This window comes from Dendrobates tinctorius, unplaced genomic scaffold, assembly GCF_039654945.1.
Source record: "Dendrobates tinctorius isolate UK_male_01 unplaced genomic scaffold, ASM3965494v1 ptg000154l, whole genome shotgun sequence".
Lineage (NCBI taxonomy): Eukaryota > Metazoa > Chordata > Amphibia > Anura > Dendrobatidae > Dendrobates > Dendrobates tinctorius.
In genome coordinates, this window is record NW_027361821.1 from 21,426,281 (window position 1) to 21,447,684 (window position 21,404).

The 21,404-nt window shown below is 41.1% G+C and overlaps 1 protein-coding gene across 2 annotated transcripts in view; it reads right to left on the reverse strand.

The window, feature by feature from the left end:
• Window positions 1-787: 787 nt before the first annotated feature.
• DCX (doublecortin) overlaps window positions 788-21,404 on the reverse strand; it is a 174,212-nt gene continuing 153,595 nt past the window's right edge. Inside the window, exons 6-8 of one of the 2 annotated variants that reach the window (XM_073547660.1) lie at window positions 11,304-11,398; window positions 10,987-11,111; window positions 788-3,887 (exon numbers count right to left, since the gene is read on the reverse strand). In XM_073547660.1, the coding sequence (XP_073403761.1) occupies window positions 3,824-3,887; window positions 10,987-11,111; window positions 11,304-11,398 (284 nt within the window). In that variant the 3' untranslated portion in view covers window positions 788-3,823. The remainder of the gene's footprint in view (window positions 3,888-10,986; window positions 11,112-11,303; window positions 11,399-21,404) is intronic. The other variant, XM_073547661.1, reaches the window with a different exon arrangement.

The following is a 21,404-nucleotide window of genomic DNA, read 5'->3' on the forward strand; positions in this document are numbered from 1 at the left end:
TATATGGTACATGACTTACATCATACTAATAACATGCTCATTGATGAGATAAATGACACCAGTAGGAATGTGTATCAGTACAGGACTACTGATAGCAATCAAATCTTTAGGGTACGGTGAAGGTATGGCTGCTACATGCTTGAAGCTCTGTCTACCTGCGGTCAATTAGTCATAGCGCTGGATGGAATTTCAGTTCCATATGGCCGGCCGCACCATCTGGTCCTACCCTTATGGTTAAAACTAAAACAGAACTGCCTATGACTTATCATCATTAATCAGAGATGGATTAAATAATACTGAAAAGTCAGTGGTTAAAACCACTTCACCAGAAAATTAGATCACTATATAAGACATTCATTAATCAATTGTCCTTTGGGAGCCTATGAAGACAAGCAATCTAATTACTCAGTAACCTCTTCCATACTGAAATAGTGCCACTAGTGAAGGTACTCGTAGCCCCGGGCCTTGGCTGTAAAATGCCAGATAATATTTTTTACTATTCAGTATGAATATCGCTGCACAAGTCTACATGGTACAAGTGTGGTCATGTTCATGAAGCCTTATTGGATTAGCTGTGGGTCTTCTCTGAAGACGGGTATGGATAGACCCTTTAGCATTGTGCAACTTCTTGCTGCTTTAGAACATCATTCCCAGGTTATTTCCATCCATTGGATTCAGTTGACATTTATTTGGTTTCATTAAAAAAACCCTATTTGTTAATAGGCCAATTAAAAGCACCACGTACCATTGTATAAAATGAAAATGAACAATAAATAGTAGAATAAAGTATAATAAGGGTTCAAAAACCGAAATGAGTTTATCATAAGGTACTATTCGTAAAAGATGTGCTGATGCACAGAATCAGCATTGATATTTCTAACAAAGCATATATCAGAATAGTTTAAAATGACCTTTGCGGTTTCACAAAGAACAATAAAAGTTTGGTAAATTATTGAGAAAATTAATTGATTTCTTTTTTACCCCTAGAGATTCTGCGATAATGAAATACGAGTTTATAAAATGCATTCCGGATAATCATAAGTCTAATAGGAAATGTTATAAAAAGGTTACAAAAAACATTCTGATAGATGAAAAGAAAAAAAAAAATCACAGTGTTTTCAGGAGTGACCATGACGTGCAGGCAGGTACGATCCATTAGGGACTGTAATACTGCTGGTATTAGGTGTATGGTAGGCAAAGACTTGCTTACAGATATTGGTAATGGAATTGCATGACTACAGATACTAAGAAATGCTAGTGAAGGTAGGTGTGGGCTGTAAGGCTTGATATACACATCGCTTACTTGTTGTGGAATTAGTTTCAAGAAATCCCATTCACTTGCAACGTAAAAAATCCATATCGGATTGTAGTCAGGTTGCAGATTTACAAATCCTTTACATGTTCAGAAATCATCTACATTCATTGCAGTACACTGAATGGCTAAATTCGACACCAAAATCAACAATGAATTATGCCCGTGTTACTTTTGTGGATTTTGGTATGGATTTTAAGGCTTTTTTCTGTTGCATATTTTTTACATGATGTGTAGACCTAGCCTTAGACGACTTCTGCTGCTCTAGAAATATGCCATATTGTGATCAATGCAGCCTACGGTCGGTTTCACATATCCAACATTTATAGCCCAAGTTCGGACCATTATGTCCAAACTGGCTGCGGGTCTCCTGACCCAAACTCAAAAGCTTCACACTCTCACCGTGTATGTCAGACATGCAAAACCGGGTTAACACAGAGGTATGCAAGAAAGCACCTCAGGGTGAGTGCAGGTTAAGTTTCAGTAGTTCATTAACGCATCATCATATTGGCATTAGGTCAACCATAACCAAGAGGTAGGCCTGTCTAGACCTGCAGCTGGTTCTCCTCCTGATTCCGGGGCAGTACTGATCCTGTCTATCCGGCAGCAGCAGGTCGCAGTGTAGCATGGACCTTATCGATGTATACCCTGCTTTGATTCTGATGGCAATAAGGCACTTGTAGCAACTTCCACTAAACATAGGAGGTTTAGCACAGGCTACTACTAACCAAATGGCAGGTTTGTTAAAAAGCACCAGGTATATAATATAAATGGAGGCAGTATTTGTTTCCAGTGTTATGTATACTATTTCAGTTTCATGGTAAGTGTCCTATAGCCAAAGAAACTTATATGCAGAACACAGATTGTATTAAACCATCAGATTATGATGACAATAGGTGGCTTTAAAGTCTATAATATAGATGGAACACATGGTTCAAATATCGGTCAGAGTTTCATCAGTTTTTCACTGATGGGGAAAAAAATAAGTTTCTCCGCCATCTCCAATCAGTCCGTGAAAAAACGACAGCACAAGGATGACATCCTAGTCCTGACAGATTTTTTTTTTCATGGGCCCATAGACTTTCATTGTAGATTTTGATCTGACTCTCAGATCAATTCAATATTGGACATGTCTTTGCGATTTTTGTATGGACTACTTGGACCACAAAAAATCACTGACATGTGAACACAGGTAGCAGAACGCCATGTTCCAATATTGATGACTTCTCACATAAAGTCCTGGGCAACCTCTTTAAATTACAACCCCTTTTATTTAAAACTAAACAAATATTCTCAGTTTTTTAGCACCTTTTATGCAAAATTTGCAGATTTGTGCAGTTGCACATAGACTGTAGTGCAGTACTGTATATTACTTCTGGCTATAGACATGGATTACCATGAAACACTACTATTGCATAGGGTTTGGTTGTGTTTTGTCTGCTGGAATTGTAAGTTGATTGAGCAATATCCCTATAATAACGGCTAAAAAGCTAAAAATGTACAAATGCTTATTAACCAATATAAGTACCCATGTTTAAAACTGGTGATTAATCCTCAGATTGGCATCCCATTATGTTGAGATTTTTGCCATCTGCTGTTGAAAAGGGTTCGTCATTAGTTATCGGTACTATACAAGAATGGAGATTCTAATATTATGTGACAGAGGCAAAACCATTGTAAGGAAAGGGCCGGGAACTGTGCTGAGGAAGTAAGGAGGCCATCTGGTGCCTGAGTCAGTCACTCCCCGAAATGAATTAAGAAAGATTTTCCGCTTATTAATTTGACTTCCCATATCTGACATACGCCAAATATTGAAATGGTAATTGTTCATTATATTCAGTTCATAGACAGGTGAATCTGAAGGAGGGGTTCAGCAGTTTTAATCTCTTTTTTTTTTTTTAATGAAAACTGATTGGAATGCTGATACAAAACCGTGACCCAAAATTGGGTATAAATTCCTTGTAACGACTGTAACCAAATGGTCTAATTCTTGGTGCTAGGGGTGAATCTTAATATTTAAGAACATTGCCTAGCCTGGATTAGTAAAAACCCATAAGCCATTGAGTAATCTAATATGAATTCTCATTACAGAATGTAAAAGGGGAATCTTAGTTATTAATATAAAACATACAAAATGATCCACAACACGCTCTCAACATTTCCTAGTGTACCGTACATGTGCCAGGATTGTTACGTCATCATCATAGAATGACAGCATTAATAAAAGCTGGTGACAGTAGCCATCTTTTACAGCCCATGTTTAGTACTAGGGTCAACTGAAGAATGACACACATGCATACAGTACATAATTTTGAAGCCTGCTTCATCACTATAAAACAGTTGGTTATCCCTGTCAGGTTGGGTCACATGTAATTCATGATACAAACTATAAATCACATAAAAAATAAAAATAACAGTGAAAGCTGTAATTGGATCCTTTAAAAAGCACCGTAGTGCCTATCGGATGTGTTCTGCTGTATGATCCTCCTCGTGGGCGGATGCCATACACTGTTACTCTTTACATGGAGTCTCCAAGAGAATCGGAGTCATCCAGGGACAGGGGAAGGTACAGGTCCTGTAATGAGAAACAAGAGAGGCATTTGTTAGTTTCAAAGAAAATACATTGATAGGCTGAGATGTGATATGTCATCTTTCCAATGGTGTTAACTATTATAAACTGCAGAATAAAGTTTTGCCATCAACATTTCCTCACTTGGGTAATACTGATTTCAAAGAAAGTTTTATTTCTGCTCTTTTCTCATTGGTCAGACAGTGGAGTAGATGAGGTTGAGATCACTTTCCCTCCACAAGTAATTAAAATGAATGTCTACCTTGCTTCTACTGTAAAGGTCCCCATACTAGCTAGAGAAAAAGTTCCACTCTTCCTGAAGAAGTTGCCACGAAACGTGCGTTGGGGCTGCAGAGATCAACCTCACTGACTTACTTGTAAGTGTTATGTACTTATTGAACCTTTAATGTGCTTTTGACTAACTCTAGGAGTAGCTTACCTACAGTACTCTTTCTTCACTATAGAAGCACACTCTATATAGCAATCTAGTATTGTGTTGTATTATATTCTGTTCTTTGATCCCTGCAGCATTGCTAGACAGCCTCTGTTGGCATGCATTTTTTGTTACATCATGTTTACATTTTTAATGAATTAAAATAAAGATATTGTTTATGGTTAATATAATATACTCCTTGTTTTTTTACCCTTTCTTTTTTGGTCTTAGAAATAAAGTTGTCTGATCTTGGCAGAACCAGTTGACCATCTAATGCAGGGGTGGGGAACCTCAGGCCCCAGGGCCATTTACGGCCCTCGATGACCTTTTATCCGACCCCCAGGCAGATTCTCAGGGACCACAGTGCTTTGGCAAGGAGTTGCATTTTGATTGCCACCAGCTCATTAATTTCTTCTTGCTTTGTGAGCACACACATGCAGTGTCCACTACTGAACACTGAAGGGCATGCAATGAAAGATTACGTCCTGAAACCAATGCCAGAGTCAGGATCTACTTTGTGGGCGGAGTTTGTGCGGCCCCCGAAGGGTGGTATAAATATTCAAATGGCCCTTGGAAGAAAAAAGATTTCCCACCCCTGATCTAATGTGTATGGGGGCCTTCAAGTTCTCTCTCGACAGACGATTTTGGATAAAGAATTGAGTAAGTAGAATTTATAACCTCATTCTTTGATTCCCCATTGAGATAATCAATTGCTGAGGGGTTGGGAAGTGGCTTACTCCCTCTGACCGTTCAACAAATGCACAGTCCATATGTGTGGATCAAGAGAGCTAGCTGTCAGCCAAACGAGCATTCACCTATCTAAGATAGATAGAAGAGCCCACTGTTCATGTGGCCGACCCCAGCAGCTATTATTCCACCAAGTCACATACAGTACCAATAAGGTATACAATGCCAATATAATAGTTACACAGTGCCAAAATAAAAATACCAATACCTAAACATGACTATTAGAAAACCATTAATCCATACATTACCAAGAAATAGTCCTATACTTTGCTAATACAGTTATTTTATACCACATAACTCCAATATAAATGTGGTCCCTGTTTTCTGTTATATACAGATAAGCAGTAGGGTAGCTGTTGTGAGTTCATTCTCTGGTTCACCAGTTGTGAGTTCCCCTTCCAGACTCCCTCTGGTGGTGACGGGAGGTAGTGAGGCTGATTTGATCGGTGGAGATCTGCCACCTGAGGATGGGGATGACGATTGGACCTCAGGATTCTCAGATTGGATTTAAGACAGCCAATGCCCTATTCAGTTGCTGGTGATTCCTTCTGGCTTGTCAGCTCTTGGTTTTCAGCTCTGTTCCTGTCATCTAAAGTTAAATTTTTCTGCTAATGTTCACACTTATTTTGTTGGTCTATTCAGTTTTTTGTGTGGTCAGCCAGCCCCGGCTGGGGGCTGTGCTGAATTTCCACTCTTATTTATCAGTATTTTGACAATTGGCTTTTTGTCCCTTACTAGTTCGGTCTCTTTTTGCTCTGTCTCAGAATATTTCAGAGTGCTGATATAGTGGGAGAAGTCTAGTGACTTCAGGGTTAATTTTGCTATCAGAAGTGTTGGACATGATTTTTGTAGGGTTTTTTGCAGGTTGCAGACAGTGTCTTTCCTTTCCTGTCTAGTTAGTTTGAGCCCCATCATTTGCTCAGCCTATTTTCCTGCCGGTGTTTGTGCCTTCATCTTGTTTCACCGTCAATACATGTGTGGGGGCTATCTATTCCTTTGTGGTCTCCGCTCGGGCAGTTAGTTTTCCCTTTTCTTGCTTTAGGCTTATTTAGTCCTCGGCCATGATGAGGCGTCTAGGAACATCGTAGGCACGCTCCATGGCTACTGCTAGTTGTGTGGTAAGATCAGGGATCTGCAATCTGCATAGTTACCAGCCTCTCTGGTTTTCTGTGACTTAGCTTGTTTTGCTTTTTTTCTCCTCGGTGACCCATTCATAACAGGTAGCTATTGGGGGGGCAGAGGGGGCCGTTGCTCCGGGCCAAGTCACATGCAGGGGCCCACTGGGAGACATGGCCAATATCTGAGGTGTCAGGGAGAGAGCAGCATAATGCCGGCTCCCCTGTCTGACAGACTGCACAGTGGCAGGTTACAGAGCCTGTCTGTGCAGTTTACAGTGCTGCTGTCTCACCGGAGGAGCTCCCTCCTGGCCGGCAGCAGCTGCAGTCTCTGCCGTGCAGGCTCTGGTTGTCTCAGCCACACTGGGTCCTAGTGCCCTCTGTGTGCATAAACTGGACACTTCCTGGTCCTGCCTCAGTAACTGCCTGCAAATTTCATCAGTAAGTTGGGATGTAATTTATTAAATTCATTCAGATTAGGCATCTCATGGTCACTGTGGGGTGAATGTGAGAGAATGGGGGTATTGTGAGGCAAAGGGGACAGAGCACTAGGGGTGAATGTGAGAGGATGGGAGTATTGTGGCGGAGGGGGTACAGGGCACTGGGGGTGAATGTGAGAGGATGGGGATAAAGGGGGTAAAGGGGCTCTCAGTGCAGGCATCACAAGGTGTCAGAACGGTATTAACTATTATACTGTGTATTGGAGCAGCAGTGGGGACATCATTATATGTATAGGGGAACTCTGAGGACATCATCTAATATATAAAGCTCAAGTGTGTGTGTGTATGTATGTATGTATGTATGTGTGTGTGTATGTCCGGGATTGGCATCCGCACCGTCGCAGCTACAGCCAAAAAATTTGGAACAGTCACATGTCTGGACCCCAAGAGCGTCCTAAACTATGTTGTGAGGTGAAATTTTAACCTCGCGCGTTCCAATTCACCAAACAATTTTGCCCCTATCTACATAATGGGGAAAAAGTGTGTGTATCAAGCCCCGCCCCTCATTATGATGTCCTAATGGTTGCCATGGCGACGCCGATTCATCATAGGTTGCAAGCTCCCCGCTTATTATGATGTCATAATGGTTGACTATGGGATGGAGGACGTGTGATGGGTATATGGGCACTGGACTATGGGATGGAGGATATGTATGACGGGTTTATGGGCACAGGACTATGGGATCGCGGATATGTATGATGGGTATATGGGCACGGGACTATGGGATGGAGGATGTGTGATGGGTATATGGGCACTGGACTATGGGATGGAGGATATGTGTGACGGGTATATGGGCACGGCACTATGGGATGGTGGATATGTATGATGGGTATATGGGCACGGGACTATGGGATGGAGGATGTGTGATGGGTATATGGGCACTCTATTATGGGATGGAGGATATGTATAAAGGGTATATGGACACGGGCCTATGGGATGGTGGATATGTATGATGGGTATATGGGCACGGGCCTATGGGATGGAGGATATGTATGATGGGTATATTGGTATGGGACTACGGGATGGAGGATAATTATAATTTGTTATAACTAACCACAGTTAGTTACTATGCCCGGGCAGCGTCGGGCTCTTCAGCTAGTACTGTATATAAGGGAGCTCTGGGCCTACCATATTTTGTATAGGGGATCTGTGGGATCATCATACTGTGTATAGGGGAGCTGTGGGATCATCATACTGTGTATAGGGGAGCTGTGGGATCATCATACTGTGTATAGGGGAGCTGTGGGATCATCATATGGTGTATAAGAGAGCTGTGGGATCATCATACTGTGTATAGGGGAGCTGTGGGCCCAGCATACTGTATATAGAGGAATTATAAATAGGGAACTCAGGGGGCATTATTAAATGTTATGTTGGCACTTAAATATTAGTGTTATAGGGAGTTTCAGTATTGCGACCATCAAAGTTGCACATGGATTATTATTATTACATTCTAGGAACAAAATTTGGAGGGCACATGCACAGGAAAGTAATATTTTCTAGGGGGCAATTTTACCATCTAGAAATCACAAAGGAGGCATTATTACGATGTAAGGGGCACAGTGGTGGCATTATTATGTGGGGCACTAATAGGAGCTCTGTTTTTGTACCACACAGTAGGTGCAGTAATAGGGACACATACGGCAGCAGAGGCTCAGTATTGGGGTATCGGCAGGATGAGGGGGGAGTTTGTGCAGATTGTGAATACATTGCACATGGAAGCACGAGAAGCAATGGGATGAAACTGAAAGGGAAAAGATACACATTAGATATAAGAAATAAAATTGACAGTGAGGGTGAGCAATGAGTGGAACAGGCTGCCACAAGAGGTGGTGAGTTCTCCTTCAATAGAATTGTTCACACAGAGGCTGGACAGACATCTGTCTGAGATGGTTTAGTGCATCCTGCATTGCTGCATTGAGCAGGGGGTTGGATATTCTACGATTTCATGATTCCACATGTGAACGGTGCTGGAAATGTGAGAAGTCAGATGTGTCTTTGTTGTAATCTCTGCAAATGAGTCCTGGCTGGAGAAGTCGACATGTTGGTCTGGGCCAGATGGAAAAAACGGGAAAAGTGAATGACTCCACCAGAAAGAACATCAGCTGTAAGTCATTATCTGTAACTCTGCTGTAATCTAATATATGTTCTACAGGACTGCTATCTACCACTATATGTCACCATAAGGCGGTAATATCAGTGCTGGTCTTTGCATAGACTTTTATTTTCAATAACAGTGCGGTTATCTCCTGAGGTTCCCCTATACCACCATAGTTATAATCATGATTATCTGGTTAGGGGCCACAGGAGACACAGACAGAAAGGGCCCCCGTGCAAGAAAAATATATGTTCCATTTGCAGCCCAAGAGCTTCTAAAAATCCAAAATTGCACCTTTTTTGTAGATAGAAATGGGCCCCCTTACCTCTTGCGCCCATGTGCGGCCACGCAAATTGCACCAATGATATGTCCGAATGTTAGGGGCCCACTCAGATGTTTTGCCCCCCCTGAGCTGAACCCCTAGCTACGCCACTGCAGTCATGAAAAGGTTTTCTCCCCATCCATATGTTCTTTAATATTGTGCGTGTTCTATATAATCACACTTAGTTGGTTCTGAATGTAATATCCAATGTGACCAAGTAATAGTTCCCGAAATATATTTAGTGATTAATTTTCTAAAAAATATTTAGCATCGGTGTTGAGGAACTTTTGATAAAAAGTTGTCTGTAGGTTTAAATGAAAAATCACCATATTGTGAAAAATCCTGTGTATGAAGGCAAGTTGGAGAAAAATACTATTTTTTATTAGTCTAAAGAAAAAAATTACCATGTGCATTTTCACCCTGGTAATCCTGAAATTGCTACTTTCCTTAGTAGTAAACAATAACAATTCTCCTTGATCAGATACAGGTGCATCTCACAAAATTAGAATATCATCAAAAAGGTAATTTATTTCAGTTCTTCAGCACAAAAAGTGAAACTCATATATTATATAGAGTCATTACAAACAGAGTGATCTATTTCAAGTATTTATTTCTGTTAATGTTGATGATTATGGCTTACAGCCAATGAAAACCTAAAAGTCATTATCTCAGTAAATTAGAATACTTTATAACACCAACTTGAAAAATGATTTTAAAATCCGAAATGTTGTCCTACTGAAATGTATTTTCAGTAAATGCACTCAATACTTGGTCGGGGCTCCTTTGGCATCAATTACTGCATCAATGCGGCGTGGCATGGAGGCGATCAGCCTGTGGCACTGCTGAGGTGTTATGGAAGCCCAGGTTGCTTTGATAGCAGCCTTCAGCTTGTTTGCATTGTTGGGTCTGGTGTCTCATCTTCTTCTTGACAATATGCCATAGATTCTCTATGGGGTTAAGGTCAGGCGAGTTTGCTGGCCAATCAAGCACAGTGCTACAGTTGTTTGTAAACCAGGTATTGGTACTTTTGGCAGTGTGGACAGGTGCCAAGTCCTGCTGGAGAATGACATTTCCATCTCCAAAAAGCTTGTCAGCAGAGGGAAGCATGAAGTGCTCTAAAATTTCCTGGTAGACGGCTGCGCTGACTTTGGTCTTGATAAAACACAGTGCACCTACACCAGCAGATGACATAGCTCCCCAAACCATCACTGATTGTGGAAACTTCACACTAGACCTTAAGTATCTTGGATTGGGGGTCTCTCCACTCTTCCTCCAGACTCTAGGACCTTGATTTCCAAGGTCTAGTGTGAAGTATCCAGAATCAATGATAGTTTCAGGAGCCATGTCATCTGTATTGAACTGAAATAAATTAACTTTTTGATGATATTCTAATTTTGTGAGATGTACCTGTATTTAGTCCTCACAAATGTTTTCTTTAGAGGGGGTATTCTGGTTGGAAGCTGTAATCACCTATTCACAGGTTAAGTGATGATGACTTCTAGATCGTCAGGGATCCCCACTGCTTCTAGATCGTCAGGGGTCCAACCACTGGGATCCCCAGTGATAGCTAGAATGGGTCACATTTTTTTCCTGTTAAAATGAAGCCACAAATCACATGCTCGGCTGCAGCTCCATTAGTTCTCAATGGGGCTTCTGAAGTTCTGTTCTTGGCTTTCGCACTGTGCAGTGCCGCTCCATTCTAATAGGGATAAAAGAATCTTGTCCTGGCAATTAAGGGGGTTTGGAGGAGAGTTATAGTGACCAGATCTCCATTGATCAGTTGAAAATTTTTTTATCAAACTTATAAGGGATATGTAACACAATTTCATAGCACAAGTGTCATACAATATTAGATAGATCTATTATAGCTCATGATGCTGATGTACTTACGCCTGTTTCCATCCAACTAGCTTGACAGCTGCAGATTGTACTGGGCAATGTGAGTTTTTAGCAGCAGTGAGGAAGGACACTGAAGAGCAGCCAGTCATACTAAATGGGTAGAGACTGAGTGTAAACTGAGAAAAATGATTATACAGCTATTCTGATGTCAATTATCAATGTAAGTGCACCAGTGTCATCAGGTCTAAGAGAATGACTTAATAATGTATAGGTTTGTATTGGGAACTCTGATGACTAATTTACTTTAATGATGTAAATAAGAAATAATTTGCTTTATTAGGGATACAATCGGAGAAGAAACATAATACCTTGTGCTTGCGAAGACTTCCAGGACTGGTTGGGGTGGAGATTGGAGATTGCTTGGATTTAGGTGTGGACAATTGACTGCTTGAAGTTCCATTAGCTGATAAAAAAAAGAAACACAAATTTATATTCAGGGTAGGTCCTGGTTATGGCCATGATTAGGTCTTCCACTTCCATAGAAACCCAGTGGCAACCAACTATTGTGTTATGGTGGAGGGGGCGGTGGAGAACTCCTTCCTCGGATGAACCACTTATATACCTTGATTGCTACAGACTGATGTATCAAAAGGGTTAAATGGCTTGTTTTAAAGTTCTCTCCAGTCCCTGTATCTGTGGCACTGTAAAGCAGCCCCTGTTCTGGTGCTGATCTCAAATGTACAATTACAGCAACTGTGAGATCATCACAGCAAAAGTGCATGCTGGAGAAAGCGGACAGCTGCCCAAGGTGTATTTTGGCCTTGCGTTGCGTGGCTCTGAACATAGTGCTGACGTAACTCACCTGCAACTGAGAGCCCAGTAACACTGACTGGGAGAGTTTGTGCCAGGGACTGGGTTGGTACACAGTGCCCTAACACCACAACATGCCATACAATCACATTGCACAGAAGTACAATAAGGCAATGGGTCACACAGTTGCTTCTTAATAAAATGGCAACCTAAAACATGGAGCATGAAATGAGAAACCAACTTAAAGGAGAACGCACAGCAGAACGCATTCAAGAATATTCTTTGTTTATGGCACTACCAGCCTGTGCTGCCATATGTAATATAGAAATCATGTTAGCATTCTATACCTGTAGATTCTTTAGTTATCAGCGCACAAAACCCACAAACATTTGTCAAGATTTAGGTAGGGTTAGCATTTTACTGCAAAGTTTATGACGCTTAAGTAAACTCTACTTTCGGAACGAGTTTTACTTTAAGGATCTTTTGGCCCTCTGGCATTTGTCACAGGAAATATTTCACATGTTGATATTCAGCATCTATATATTCTCTAGTGCTTTACATTTCACGGTATGTCAAATCTTACAGCAAAACTAAGCATGTAACGTACCTTGGTATTTACAACATTTGTGCCTAGGCCTGCTGGAGGCCAGATCTTAGCAACATCACCATGCCCATGACAAGTACAGAATGAGACAGGATGAAAGATACACAGAGGGCAGAAGGAATATGCTTTTTCTACCTTTCTGCTAAATGCAGCACATCTCTAAGATTAACTAGACAGCTGCTGACATTTAAATAAAAAGGTAAAAATCTAACAATAAAAATGTGGTTGAATCATCCAAACTACAGAAGATAATGATACAAGTTTTGGCATTTTTGTTGTTTACCAAAACATATATGGACTTGAAGTGCAGATTATTAGCTATAATTTGAGGGTATTTACATCCTAATTGGAGTATTAGGAATTAGGTTAGGAATTACAGCTCCTTAATATGTAGCTCCCTGTTCTTCAGTGGATCAAAGGTAATTGGACAAACATCTCAAGAGCTCTTTAATGGTTTGCAAGGCCTTTTCCGTTGTTAATTCTTCATCAATTAAGCTGGTAAAAGGGCTGGAGCTGATTCCAGGTGTGCCATTTGCATTTGAAAACTGTTGCTGTGAACCCACAACATGTATTCAAAGGGGCTTTCAATGGAAGAGAAACAGACCATAATTAGGCTGAAAAAAAGAAGAAATTCATCAGAGAGATAGCAGTAATATCAGGAGTGGCCAAATCAACAGTTTGGTACATTCTGCAAGAAAAGAGCACACTGGTGAGATTAGGAACTTGAAAAGCCTGGATGTCCACAGAAGGCAATAGTGGTGGATCATTGCAGAATCCTTACCATTGTGAAGAAAGACCCCTTCACAACATCCAGCCAAGTCAAGAACACACTCCAGGAAGTTGGCGTTTCAGTATCTAAGTACACCATAAAAAGAATACTTCATGGCAGCAAATACAGAGGGTTCACCACAAGGTGCAAATCATTAATCGGTCTTAAAAATGGAAAGGCCAGATTAAACTTTGCAAAAAGAAAACATCTGAAGAAGCCAGCCCAGTTTTGGAAACATATTCTTTGAACAAATTAAACTAATATCAAAATGTACCAAAATGATGGGAAGAAGAAAATATGGAGAAGGCATGAAACGGCTGATGATCCAAAGCACACCACACCCTCTGTAAAGCATGGTGGAGGCAGTGTGATGGCATGGGCATGCATGGCTTCCATTGACACTGGGTCACTAGTATTTATTGATGATGTTACTCAAGACTGAAGCAGTTGGATGAATTCTGAAGTGTAGAAGGCATACTCTTTGCTCAGATTCAATCAAATGCAGTAAGATTGATTGGACTGTGCTTCACAGTACAGATGGATAGTGACTAGAGTTGAGCGATGCCATCCGATACTTCAAAGTATCGGATCGGAATGGATCGGCCGATCTTAAAAAAAGTATCGGTATCGCCGATTCCGATACCGGAAGTCCCATTCAAGTCTATGGGACTTCCGGTATCGGAATAAGAAAAACCCTGTTTTTGCCTTGTACAGCCTCTCTGGGGTCTGTACGGGCCTTTCGGGGGGCTGTGCCGGCCTGCCAGGGGGTCTGTGCAGGCTCCGGTGGTCTGTGCCGGCCTGCCGGGGGGCTGTGCTGGCCTGCCGGTGGTCTGTGCAGGCTCCGGTGGGCTGTGCCGGCCTGCCGGGGGGCTGTGCCGGCCTGCCGGGGGGCTGTGCAGGCTCCGGTGGGCTGTGCCGGCCTGCCGGTGGTCTGTGCAGGCTTCGGGGGTCTGTGCAGGCATCGTCCGATGGGACTACAAGTCCCATCGGGCGATGCCTGCTACCATGACAGTGATTGACACATTAGCCAATGATGGGACAGTAGTAGTCCCATCATCCGGCTAATGTGTTGAATGTAAAAAAAAAAAAAAAATTACATGCTACATACATACAACATGCATACTACATACATGCTACATTCATACTACATACTACATACATGCTACATTCATACTACATGCAACATACATACTACATATATACTACATGCAACATACATACTACATATATACTACATGCATGCATACTACATATATACTACATGCATGCATACTACATATATACTACATGCTACATACATACTACATATATGCTACATACATACTACATGCATGCTACATACATACTACATATATACTACATGCATGCTACATACATACTGCATGCTACATGCATGCTACATACATACTACATACATACTACATACCACATATATACTACATACATACTACATACAATACATTCATACAATACATACATAGACATACAGTACATATAACATAGAGTAACATACTTACCAATACTTGTCACATTGTTCCCCGAAGCCATTGTCTTTTACGGAATAAATATTAACCTAACAAACCACAAAAATACTCACCCACGATCCGAAGCAGTCCACGAGTGTGTCCCACGACGATCTTGGGTAGAGAACTGCAGCATCAGCTGATGCTGCCGTTCTCTACGGGCTGCAGGAATCCAATGACGGAAGGTAGGTATCCTTCCGCACTGTATTCCTCCGCCACTTAAAAAAAAAAAAGTCCCTAGTCTCACTTTATGCCATTGCTGTGTGGGAATTTCCCACGCAGCAATGGCATAAAGTGAGACTAGGGACTTTTTTTTTTTTAAGTGGCGGAGGAATACAGTGCGGAAGGATACCTACCTTCCGTCATTGGATTCCTGCAGCCCGTAGAGAACGGCAGCATCAGCTGATGCTGCAGTTCTCTACCCAAGATCGTCGTGGGACACACTCGTGGACTGCTTCGGATCGTGGGTGAGTATTTTTGTGGTTTGTTAGGTTAATATTTATTCCGTAAAAGACAATGGCTTCGGGGAACAATGTGACAAGTATTGGTAAGTATGTTACTCTATGTTATATGTACTGTATGTCTATGTATGTATTGTATGAATGTATTGTATGTAGTATGTATGTAGTATATATGTGGTATGTATGTAGCATGTAGTATGCATGTAGCATGCATGTAGCATGCAGTATGTATGTAGTATGTATGTAGTATATATGTAGTATGTATGTAGTATGTATGTAGTATATATGTAGTATGTATGTAGCATGTAGTATGTATAAAAAACAAATCTGAACTGAGACAAGTAAGTTAATGTGTATGCACAATGTAAGTGCATCTTAACACATGACCATTAACCAGAGAAAACAGAAAGCAAAAAACACAAATATCCTGAACTAAAAGTAAAAAATATACTGCAAATAATGCATAAAGGTAATAATAATAATAAGGGTATTTAGTAAACATAATTTTGATCAAAATAATGTACAAGCCATCCCGCCACGTCACGGCAACCCTTGTGGGACAGTCCCTACTCTAGTATTTTAAACCTTATCACTTGCCAAGTGGCGTGAATGTGAATAAGGGTCGAGCGGCTGAACCACTTGTAACAGCTTAGGCCAGACTGGATGGCTTTCCCAGCTCAGAAAGAGGGCGGTCACACCCCTATATGCACTGAATGCACAATGAAATGAATAAAAAACAAATCTGAACTGAGAAAAGTAAGTTAATGTGTATGCACAATGTAAGTGCATATTAACACATGACCATTAACCAGAGAAAACAAAAAGCAAAAAACACAAATATCCTGAACTAAAAGTAAAAAATATACTGCAAATAATGCATAAAGGTAATAATGATAATAAGGGTATTTAGTAAACATAATTTTGATCAAAATAATGTACAAGCCATCCCGCCACGTCACGGCAACCCTTGTGTGTTTTTTGCTTTCTGTTTTCTCTGGTTAATGGTCATGTGTTAAGATGCACTTACATTGTGCATACACATTAACTTACTTGTCTCAGTTCAGATTTGTTTTTTATTCATTTCATTGTGCATTCAGTGCATATATGGGTGTGACCGCCCTCTTTCTGAGCTGGGAAAGCCATCCAGTCTGGCCTAAGCTGTTACTAGTGGTTCAGCCGCTCGACCCTTATTCACATTCACGCCACTTGGCAAGTGATAAGGTTTTAAATACTAGAGTAGGGACTGTCCCACAAGGGTTGCCGTGACGTGGCGGGATGGCTTGTACATTATTTTGATCAAAATTATGTTTACTAAATACCCTTATTATTATTATTACCTTTATGCATTATTTGCAGTATATTTTTTACTTTTAGTTCAGGATATTTGTGTTTTTTGCTTTCTGTTTTCATGTAGTATGTATGTAGCATGCATGTAGTATATATGTGTTATGCATGTAGTATGTATGTAGTATATATGTGGTATTGGTATGTATGTAGTATGTATGTAGCATGCATGTAGTATATATGTAGTATGTATGTAGCATGCATGTAGTATGTATGTAGTAGTTTTTTTTTTTTTTTTTTTTTTTTAACATTTAACACATTAGCCGGATGATGGGACTACTACTGTCCCATCATTGGCTAATGTGTCAATCACTGTCATGGTAGCAGGCATCGCCAGATGGGACTTATAGTCCCATCGGACGATGCTTGCACAGACCCCCGGACATCAGCACAGCCCCCCCGGCAGGCCGGCACAGCCCCCCGGCAGGCCGGTACAGACCCCCACAGGGTGCACAGCCCCCCGGCAGGCCGGTACAGACCCCGGGCAGTCCACACAGCCCCCCGGCAGGCCGGCAGAGACCCCCGGAAGGCCCAAAATGACGGCGCATCATGATGCGCACACACCGCGCATCATGATGACGTCATTTCGGCTGTCAATCAACTTTGAACTTCCGATTCCGATGCCGACTTCCGATATTGAAAAAATATCGGAAGTCGGTATCGGAATTCCGATACAGCAAGTATCGGCCGATACCTGATACTTGCGGTATCGGAATGCTCAACACTAATAGTGACCCAAAATATACTGCAAAGCAACCCATGAGTTTTTTAGGCAAAGAAGTGGAATATTCTGCAATACACAAGTCAATAACCAGATCTCAACCCAAATCAAGAATGCATTTCACATGCTTAAGACAAAACTTAAAGAGAACCAGTCAGCAGAATTCATCTTTATACAGTAAAGGTATTGCCATAATGTTGCTATTACACTGATTAAATTGATTTGTTTAATGAATCCAATCAGTGGTTCTTTTTTAATAATGGTTTTAAGTTTTCTGATATCTTCTGTGCATGGAGGTGGGCTTAGGGTACCGTTACACCTAGCGACTCACCAGCGATCCCAACCAGCGATATGACGCGGTCAGGATCGCTGGTGAATCGCTGGGTGGTCGCTAGTGAGCTGCCACACAGGCAGATCTCACCAGCGACATCGCAGGGGACGGGGATCGCTACTTACCTGTCAGACGCGGCGATCCTGCGTCCTCCCGCCCGGCTCCACGCGTCGCTCATCTTCACAGCAGGAAGCGCCGCAGGAAGTGGACGACGAGGAATGGTCCAGCAGCTTCTCGCGCGATCAGCGACAACCAGCGGGGGAGCCGGTCGGAGGTAAGTATCACATGCAGCGATATCGCTAGTAATATCGCTGCAACGTCACAAAATCGGTGACTTTACAGCGATCTTGCTAGCGATATCGCAGTGTGTAACGGGGGCTTTAGGATGGTTGGGTCTTCTTCTCTGGCCCCTCTGCCTGTTTCTACAGATCACTGCTTTTTACATTTTCATGGCACTGTCACCATCATTGGGTGGATGGCGTGTGGGCAGTGTGAGATTCCACTTATGGTCTTCAGGTCTTGGCTCAGATCTCGATTTGCACATGTGCAAACTCTGATAGCTTTTATTTATAATAAAGTAAATTTGTCCAATTACTTTTGAGCTCCTGAAATGAAGAGGCTTTATTCAAAAAAAGTATACCAACAAAGTGAAAAATAGTGCACTAAAGTCTAATGAAAGTTAATCTTTTATTAAATAAATAGTTACACAAAAGAAAGTAAAAAGCAGAGGAACCAAAACAGAGGACAACATAAGCAAGTCCAGCGTCGGACTGGCCCACCGGAGAACCGGAGGATTCTCCGGTGGGCCCTGGCATCTGGTGGGCCCTGGCACCTGCTGGCATACAGGGCCAGCAGTTGCCTAGGGCCCCCGCTGCTCCAGGGGCCCCCAGCCAATGGTGTGTCGCACACCATGCAGCTGCTATGGGGGCCCCTGCCAGCGGAGTAGCAGCGGGTGTCAGGAGGCAGGAGCCCGTCCCCGCTGCTAAAGAGAAATGAATATTCACTGCGAAGCAGTGAATATCATTTCAGGTCTCCACCCCCAGAGGCCCCGCCCCCAGCCCAGTAAGCCGCTCTGCATCAGGGCCGGCGCCGCCTTCAGTCCCCTCTGCTCCTGACTCACAGCCAGTGCGCGATGACGTCACTACATCGCGCACCCGCTGTGTGTCTGGCAGAGGGGGCAGCTCCTGACACTGAAGCCGGGATCAGCGTGGGAGCGAGGAGGAGAGGTGAGTATTGTGTTTTGTTGTTTTTTTTTATATCTCTCTCACTCTATCTGTCTCTATCTATCTCTCTCTATATATCTCTCTCTCTCTATCTCTCTTATACCTATCTATCTTTCTATCTCTATCTATTATCTATATCTATCTTTCTATCTCTATGTATTATCTATATCTATCTATCTCTATATCTATCTCTATCTATTATCTATATCTATTTCTATCTCTATCTATCTATCGCGCTATCTTTATATCTATCTTTCTATCTCTACATCTATCTCTATATCTATCTATCTCTATATCTTTCTATTATGTCTATCTATCTATCTCTATATCTATCTATCTCTATATCTATCATCTCTATATTTATTATCTATCTAGCTACCATCTATATCTATCTATCTTTATCTATATATCTCTATCTAATATCTATATCTATCTATCTCTATACCTATCTATTTATCTATCCGTTATCTATCTCTATATCTTTTCTCTGTATCTATCTATCTCTATATCTATATCTCTCGCTATATCTCTATATCTTTCTACCTCTACATCTATCTCTATATCTATCTTGCTATCTATCTCTATATCTATATCTACCGTGTTTCCCCGAAAGTAAGACCCTGTCTTACATTAATTTTACCCCAAAAAGTCCCACCCTGTCTTACTTTCGGGGGAGGTCTTACATTAGCCGAAAAAAAATGACAATTTCTTTTTAACCAATAAATTAACATTTATTAACATGCTGTTATACCCCATAACAGTGCCGTATCCCACTGCACACAGCCCCACACCCCATAACAGTGCCGTATCCCACTGCACACAGCCCCACACCCCATAACAGTGCCGTATCCCACTGCACACAGCCCCATACCCTATACAGTACATGTTTCCCTACTTGGTTTTTAAATGCTGGACGTTTTCCTCTGCGGTGCGGCTGTGGGTGCGGAAGGCCTGTGCTGCAGGGAACGCTGTGCCAATCAGCAGGGAAACAGCGGTGACGTGGGGCTGGGGCGGCCAATTACAGCCCAAGCTGCTGGACCAATCAGTGCTCGAGCCGGGGGCCGGCGGTGACGTGGGGAACAGGGGCGGCCAATGAGCTGTTGAGCTGGGCGGATTGCGGGGTTAACACGGCGAGTTAACCCCATGAGCGCTGGACCCGCCCAGCTGCACCTGAGGACACCTCTGGAGCCTGGGGACCCAATGGGGGACAGCGGCGGCCCAAAGGTAAGGGCCTTACATTTCACAGCGGCCCCCAACCCTGCCTTACATTCGGGGGAGGCCTTACATTGAAGGACCCCCCGTAACCCCCACCCTGTCTTACTTTCGGGGGGGTCCTACTTTCGGGGAAACAGGGTATCTATTATGTCTATCTATCTAGCTATCTCTATTATCTATATCTACCTATCTCTATATCTTTCTATCTTACTCTATCTCTATATCTATCTGTTATCTCTATATTATCTATCTTTATCTATCTCTATCTATTATCTATATCTATATCTATCTCTATCTATTTATCGACCTCTGTATCTATCTCTCTCTATATCTATCTCTCTCTCTCTATCTACCGCTCTCTCTATCTCTATCTATCTATCTATCTCTATATCTATCTATTATCTCTATATCTATCTCTATATCTATCTCTATATCTATATCTATCTCTATATCTATCTCTATCTCTATATCTATCTCTATCTCTCTCTCTATAGCTATCTATATATTATCTCTATATCTATCTATCTATATATTATCTCTATATCTATCTATCTATCTATCTATCTATCTCTATATCTATCTATCTCTATATCCATATCTATCTCTATATCTATCTATCTCTATATCTATCTCTATATCTATCTTTCTATCTAACACTATATCTCTGTATCTATCTCCATATCTCATTATCTATCTATCTCTATCTCTCTCTAATTATCTATCTATCTATCTATCTATTGATCTATCCATCTATCTCTATATCTATCTATTATCTCTATTATCTATATCTATCTATCCATCTATCTATCTAGCTATCTCTATCTATCTCTATATCTCTCTCTATATCTGTCTATCTTTCTAACTCTATATCTATCTATCTCTATACATATCTCTATATCTAGCTATTATCTCTATATCTATCTCTATATCTATCTATCTCTATATCTATTATCTCTATATCTATCATCTCTATATATATCTCTATATCTATTTTTATTTATAGCCATCTATCTATATATATTTATCTCTATATCTATCTATATATGTCTATATTATTATTATTATTATTATTATATTTGTATATCTATCTATTATCTATCTCTATCTATTATGTATCTCTATCTATATATCTATCTCTATATCTTTCTATCTATAGCTATCTATCTCTATATCTATCTATCCATTATCTATTTTCTATCTATCTCTATATCTATCTACCTATCGATCTATCTATCTATCTATCTATCTATCTATCTAAATTTCTTTCTATATCTATCTTTATATCTATCTCTATCTATCTCTATGAATCTTTCTATCTATATCTATCCATTATCTACTTTCTATCCATTATCTACTATCTATCTCTATATCTATCTATTTCTACATCTATCTTTCTATCTATATCTATCTAACTCTATATCTATATATCTATATAGCATTATATCCTATGAGGGGGTGCATTATTCCC